This window comes from Portunus trituberculatus, chromosome 44 (genome assembly GCF_017591435.1).
Source record: "Portunus trituberculatus isolate SZX2019 chromosome 44, ASM1759143v1, whole genome shotgun sequence".
Taxonomy (NCBI): domain Eukaryota; kingdom Metazoa; phylum Arthropoda; class Malacostraca; order Decapoda; family Portunidae; genus Portunus; species Portunus trituberculatus.
Window position 1 is genome coordinate 14,311,606 of NC_059298.1, and position 7,500 is coordinate 14,319,105.

At 37.6% G+C, this 7,500-nt stretch overlaps 1 protein-coding gene across 2 annotated transcripts in view; it reads right to left on the reverse strand.

Annotated features, from left to right (window-relative positions):
• Positions 1-692: 692 nt before the first annotated feature.
• LOC123518588 (E3 ubiquitin-protein ligase MIB1-like) overlaps positions 693-7,500 on the reverse strand; it is a 434,884-nt gene continuing 428,076 nt past the window's right edge. For both annotated transcript variants that reach the window (XM_045279477.1, XM_045279476.1), the window contains exons 19-20: positions 5,773-6,071; positions 693-4,845 (exon numbers count right to left, since the gene is read on the reverse strand). In XM_045279477.1, the coding sequence (XP_045135412.1) occupies positions 4,705-4,845; positions 5,773-6,071 (440 nt within the window). In that variant the 3' untranslated portion in view covers positions 693-4,704. The remainder of the gene's footprint in view (positions 4,846-5,772; positions 6,072-7,500) is intronic.

Consider the following 7,500-nt stretch of genomic DNA (forward strand, 5'->3'; position numbering starts at 1 on the left):
ATTACCTATGCTAACTCAAAGAATAACATTACCAAGCTTCATTTACATACTGTACTAGATATGACAATACATAGCTGCTGTTGGCATCCCCTAGGAGTCTCGCTGCTACTATAGCCTATAGCACCTGTAGGTCTACTTGAAGAGTATGGAAAGCGCTGTCCATCTTCCACCCATCAGCGGCGCAGGCAATTTTATTTATAGTGGTACTCGTATTAGGGTCCATATCACCACCCAAGCACATCTTTGGTGTAAGGCAATTGCACCTCCACCTAGAACCTGGGTTATCATGGTGACATGTAGGTGACTTTAAACCACTCCACAAATGAAAGAGTTTCAAGACGGCACGTGGTGGGATTTGAACCTATGCATGGACGTCTGCCTGATCCCATGCTCACCACCTTATCCACTATGCCCAAACATTCTATGTACTACAAACATCTATATCAGCCTTTTGGCTGTCTATGCAACACTATCATCCTTTTTGACCAAGAACTTGTTTGCATAAACATTGTAAAGATTTCTTTTGCAGACCTTTATTTGCCAGATTACAGATTAACTTGTTGAGGTCAGGAAGTTGAGAATGACAAATCCTGGACACTTCTGGAGCTATTGAGTAGCATTGAAAAGTTATATGTCTAGAATCAGTATTGTGTGGTAAAATCCATGTAGGGAAGTGAAAAGAAAGCACATAATTTGCCATTTCTTAGCACTTGTGGCTTGTTTTTATTTGACTGCACAATTTAATAACATCAAAGGTGAAAAATCAATTTAATTATGCCAAAAGTGGCACAGTACAGAGCCATAGTTTTGTTGTCTTCTTTCCTTAAAAGGCTTAATGTAAATGTCTGATCAGAAGGAAAATGTATACACATGTTAAATACTGACATGTGACAATGTCAAATGAAATGCATCAATCTGAAATAGGCAGCAGATTTAAAATAGTAGTATTTTTGTATTGGAGTAACAAATTTAAAGGAATTTGGAAGAGACACATTTTAAGAATGGTAAAAAAAAAAAAAAATAAATAAATAAAATGTGTGTGTGTGTGTATATATATATATATATATATATATATATATATATATATATATATATATATATATATATATATATATATATACAAATAAATAAAATGAAAATAGAAATAAATAAATGAAATAGAATAAAATAAAACAATCATATATATACTCAGCTGCATGAAACATTTTGATTTCCCATTGTGTTTCCCTGTACACAACACACACAAGCAAGGAATCGGAGGGGATAGGTTGCTCCCAGATATCACTTGTGTATCTTACAAAATAACATCACTGCCAAATTGAGGTTTAGTTGCATCCCTTGTTTCATCATGAAAAACAAGATTTTCTATCTTCTGGGATTTGAGCTCGCCAGATTCTAAAGTTGTTGCAACCAAACCCTAGTTGACTGACATATAATATATACAAATAACATCTTATAAAAAGCATATGGTAGATGTCATCCTAAGGTAGTTCATTGTCGTGATTTTTTTTGGCTGTATCTTAAAAGTAATCTACATGCCATTTTAATTATCAACCAAAGGAGGTGTATGATTAATGTTTTATATGATAGTGTATGGTATGTCTTGCAAACATACAGAAAGCCTCGTTCAGTGTGTTGCAGGTCAGCCTTCTGGCTTGTGTTGTCATCCTAACATTATTATGATTAAGATACTAATATATATGAGCTCATGTAAAGCATTTGTTCTATATACAGCTTGATTCAGGTAATAGTTGGGTATGGAAGAAAAATTTAATCTTAATTGGTTAGTGGAAGTAGAGTAATAGACATGCTTGTTGTCTGTTGCACTGATGCCTCAACTGCCTAGTGGGATTAGTAGGAAGGGAATGTGCTCCTTATAAGCTTCCTGCAAATTTTGTTTGCATTATGTGATGAGACAAGCTACAATGAAAGATTGTTATGCTTTCATCAGTGGTATTCTAAGTTTTGCATGTTAAGTTTAATGATTTAATGCTGCAGTAGTGCAGTGTTTTACCATGGCATTATTAGGCTGCCACAGAATGCTTGCAAATTGTTGGTATAGTTGTGTATACCACAAACTTGGAACACTAGTCAAACCTGTGCATACTTTTATTATTGCTACCCATCTGATGGTAATTAATAAATTTATTTAGAATTTTTTTTGTAGAAGCAAGAACAAAGACAAATGATTAAATAGAGTCCATTTTAATTTGCTCATGCCCTTGTATGTAAATAAGATGTATGCGCTAGTGTTATAATTGGTGTTGTCTTTGGTGCTGAAAAATTGTAAATATACAGTCAATCCTACAAGAACTTCTTAAAGATAACTTTAGATACAGGAAGACTGTAAGGCTGTAACAGTAGCTACTATTGAATTTTATGAGTTAACTAGATAACTGGAGTAGAAAAGTAGAGAGTAATGTGTGGTATTGTATGAGAAGCATGAATATCCTGAGATGGAAATAGATTATTTAAGTGCAAGTGTAGAAATTAAAGGGATATAAGAATGAAGGCCTCTGTATAGAGAAAATAGATATGGAATCAATGGAAAGGTTGAAAATGAGGTGCAGCTTGGATAAAGGGATGTTTTGGAGAGGATATCTTTAGAGCACCTGTGTCTTAACCATCCTGAGTGTTGGACTGTTGAGAGGGAAGAGATTACAGTGAATGTCAGTTTATTTATCATGCCTCTTTATTCTCAGGGTGTGGCAGAAATGTAAATCATGCAGAGAAGAATCCCTAAGTGCTTCCAGCCAAGGATGTTGTAATGGTAGGTCTCCACTGAGGCAAGTGTGTTTGGCAGCATTGTTATTCCAAACTGAATGGTTTTGATCACAAGAAGAAGGGCTTGGCTGAAATCACTGGTATGCGAGATCAAGCAATAGTGGTGAGTGTTGTCATCCACTTGGTCAAATTCTTTAAACATATCTAATATATATAAGTATAAGGTTCCAACACTCTTACATAGTTTCTCCTGCCATGTAAATATTTTGTTGGCAACACCTCTTTCATGACAATGTTGTATATACAACCTGCCAAGTGAGTTGGAAGATTAAGAGCATGTTTACTGACTAAAAACTAGGCTTTGTAAATATCAAATGGCTTTAGTAACAATCTCCAGGCATGGAATTTAAATTTAGATCATGCATTTCCTGTAGCCTATAATTTCTTTCCCTGAAGTGCAATCTGAGATAAAACATCAGCAGACAATTAAGGGCAGTAGCATTTTATCAGTTTAAAAGTTAACAAGAAGGTAACATTACAGTCCTTAACTTTAATACACAAATGTCTTCACACACACACACACACACACACACACACACACACACACACACACACACACACACACACACACACACACACACAACAACAATATTTTTTGGTTAAAAAAGCACTAACACTGTACACAAGTCTTAAGGATTTTACAAAACAAGATATAAACAGCATGACAAATTGTATTAAATTGCAATAAGCATTACAGCGTCTCCTAGGCTGGACACATGTTCTAGCAGCGAGTCACGATGCTGCTGCTACACACACATCACCATCAAACATGCAACAAGGGTAAGGTGTTGCCATAAATCATAGTATGAATCTCTGAACTGTAAATATTTTCTAGTCTATATTTTGCAGGACTCATTTTTCTATTTTACACTGCATGACACTTCAACTGCCATGGTGTTTATTTAGATGCAAATATTAAACATATTGTCTGACATGTTTAAAATTCCTGTTCTGAAAATATTTAGCAGGAACAAGCATAACATCAATTTCATGATAAGAAGAGATTCATTCTTAGTAATATTCAAATTCAACTATTTACTGCATGGGAAGGAAGGCATGTATGTACACACAATTCCTTCACAGAATCAATGTTTCACGTTTCACATGCACACAAAAGAGATGAACCATCTCACTTTGTATATATGAATTCATAGCTTCTGGAAATTATATTAGTTCTAATATATGTGATGTGGATCTGTGTGCATGTGTGTTATCTGTTATTGTGAAAAAAAATATAACAGCCATTAGCAACCAAGTTTAATAATACTGAATAATAAAAAGTTGTAATTCATCTCCAGGAGTGAAGCCTCAGTATTGACCAGTTAAAAGTATGGACTCCAGTTCACAAGAACAATCTGAACTGGCTTGGTGTACACAGCTTATTGAACTGCAGTTTGTTGAACTGCAGTTATATCTCGCATCTATTTATTGAGTAAAGTCAGGCATATATATATATATACTATATTTATGAATAAAGCTGCACAATGTCCCATTTTTGTAGGAAAGTGGCTGAGTTGTAGTACGTCAAAGCTTTGCAAATAAAATGCATCCCAATACTTCTGTTTGGAACTGCCTGGTATATATATATATATAATAGCTGTGAAGACAGCTGTAGCACACTTCGTCACAAGCCACAATTCACCATAAAGCAAGATGGTTAAATTATTAACTTCTTATACACATGCTTATATATTTAAAGAAGTAATAAGACTCCAGACTCCATTTAAATAAGACTCCAGACTCCATTTAATTGTCAGGCAGCAGGCAGTACACTGTTAAAACCAAGTGATTCTAAACTCTCTGCAATGACATAAAAAATCACTGAACAAGTTTCAAGCATTCTGGAGTGTGATCTTTGGAATGATCTTCACTGCATCTTAGTCATTGTGTCTCAGTCTTTGCCGAGACCAGTATTCAGGCTCAGAACACTAAGATCCTCTTTTCTACAGGCTTGCGGCAGATGGGACACTCGTGCATGCGGTCCCCACACATCTGGCAGGTGCCGTGACCACAGAGGAATATCATGTTCTTCAGACGGTCAAGACACACTGGGCACATCGTCTGAGGATAAACGGAAATGAAAATAGTAAGTATGGAAGCTACTGTTGACAAATAATATATTTTGAATATATTTTGAGTATTTCGTCGGGTCTGTTTGATAAACTATCCAACCATATGTTCTTCATTACTTATAACACATTCCCTGCTATACAACCCAACAGTGGGTTGTACAAGAGTTTTCACATATTTTAATCTTACTGGATTATAAGTAACACATTTCCTGCTATATTTATTTATTTATAAATAAACATTAGTAAAGAATATCTGCTATAAAAATTAACTGAAAAATACTTTTATTTTCTAATACATGTAAGAAAACTATTATGTTGCATTTTTCCTTTAGAAGAACATAAAACTTTTCTATAACAAATAATCCAAACTGAGATATCACTTTTGGACTTTCCTTGATAAGCTTCAATAATTTTATTTATTGATCTTTTCATAATTTCATAATTTTTCTGGTATCATCTTTATTATCTATATATCTCTTCTGTTGAACTAAGTTGACCATAAAACCATGTAGCATTAATTTTCTAAATATGCAAAGCAAAGAGACAAAAATATATACACAAATTTAGGAAAGGAAAAATATAGTACAGTATAGAGATGCACTGAATATCTACAAATAAAGTATGTCCACTGGTGGATTGTATTGCAGAGAAATAATAGATTTTTCACGGTATGCGATGTGACCCACCGGTGTGTAAACACTTTCAGATTGCCAGCTCATTTGGGTGTTCTCCCAGACAACACACTGCTTTTTTTTGCTTTGCTAGCTTGACCAAAACTGATGATGTGACGACAATTTATTTTTATATCGCAGTGTGGGAGAGCTCGCCGTGCTGGCAATCGTAGAAAAATTGTTAATATTTACCTCCTAAAGCACACTTACATAGATAAAGGTACTCATGATGTAGATATACTCACTTGTTCCTTAATGTCATGCAGCTGCTGCTGGAGCTTCTGGAGGTCAGCAGAAGACATGTCCCGGGAGCCATTGTTCATGAGAGGGCCAGTGGGGCCAGGCACTGATACACCAGCTGTTCCTGATCCAGACACTGCCAAATGACCTGCAGTAGTATTGTTGTTGCTTCCGGAAGCACTGGTGCCAGCGCCAGCTGCTACACTACTATTACCAGCACTGGCCCCACCACTGCTGCTGCTGCTGCCACCACTGTTGCTGTTGTTGTTGGTATGAATGACCCCAGGCAGGTTGGAAGCTGGAGCTGCAGATTTGAATATAGAGGATTAGGCCCTTTAAAGTGTAGTAATAATTTGCATTATATCCACCTTATGGGTGGATATAAAGGAACGATCACAATCAATAGTAATAGCTTTAGTGTACAAGCCACAGAATGCTACAAATGAAATCAACTTCTTACTACGGGAGGAAATAGAGCAGCCAGGTACAGTCAGGTATTTGTGGTGGATGATTTTAATATTAGGAATATTGACTGGAGCTTGATAGTGGGCAACAGTGAAGCATAATGATCTAGATTTGGTTCTGACAAACAAGGAGGAAGCAGGAGGAGGAGGAGGAGGAATACATAGGAAAGACGAGTGACAGGAGGCCTTGCGACCTATAACGAGGTCACTCGTTTACTAAACTACACGTACAGAAGCTACATACTTAGTAGGAGGTAAGGATAGAACAGATGAAGCTCCTCCCCACCCACCAATCCCTCCGGCGTCACCCGGCAAGAAATAAGACGAAAAATACACCCCGACTGCTGAGAAGGACAATCGGGGAAATTTATACAGGAAAGATGGGAAAAAAAAGAGAGTACTAATGGAACTACTACTATCGCTAAGAAAAAGAGGTATCTAGTGTAACTACTACTATCGCTAAAAGGAAAGAAAAAAAAAAATTTTCGGAAACCATTTTCTTTATAAAACTTGTCTAATTTACTTTTGAACGTAGCTACCGTGTTAACTTGGACGACGGACGCTGGCAGCTTGTTCCAGTGTTCAACTATTCTTACGTTAAAAAAGTTTCTTCGCAAATCAGTATTAAATCGCTGTCCTTTAAGCTTCAAGCCGTTATTTCTCGTTACTGATTGCGAAAGCTCAAAAAGATTTTCATAATCGATCTTATCTATATTCTTAAGTATTTTAAACGTTTGAATGAGGTCACCTCGGATGCGACGATCTCTGAGGAAGAACATGTCTAGTCTTTTGAGACGTTCTTCATTTATGACAGGCCACGTATTCCGGGGATTAGTTTCGTTGCCCGTCTTTGAACGCTCTCTAATTTATTAATGTCTTTTTGATAACATGGAGACCAGAACTGAACCGCGAATTCCAAATGTGGTCTCACTAATGAGAGGGAGGGAGGAAGGGGAGGAGGAGGAAGGAGGGGAGGAGGGAGGAGAGGAGGAGGAGGAGGAGGGAGGGAGGAGGGGAGGAGGAGGGAGGGGAGGAGGAGGAGGAGGAGGAGGGAGGAGGAGGAGGAGGGAGGAGGAGGAGGAGGAGGAGAGGAGGAGGAGGAGGAGGAGGAGGAGGAGGAGGAGGAGGAGGAGGAGGAGGAGGAGGAGGAGGAGGAGGAGAGGAGGAGGAGAGGGAGGAGGAGGAGGAGGAGGAGGAGGAGGAGGAGGAGGAGGAGGAGGAGGGAGAGGAGAGGAGAGAGGAGGAGGAGGAGGAGGAGGAGGAGGAGGA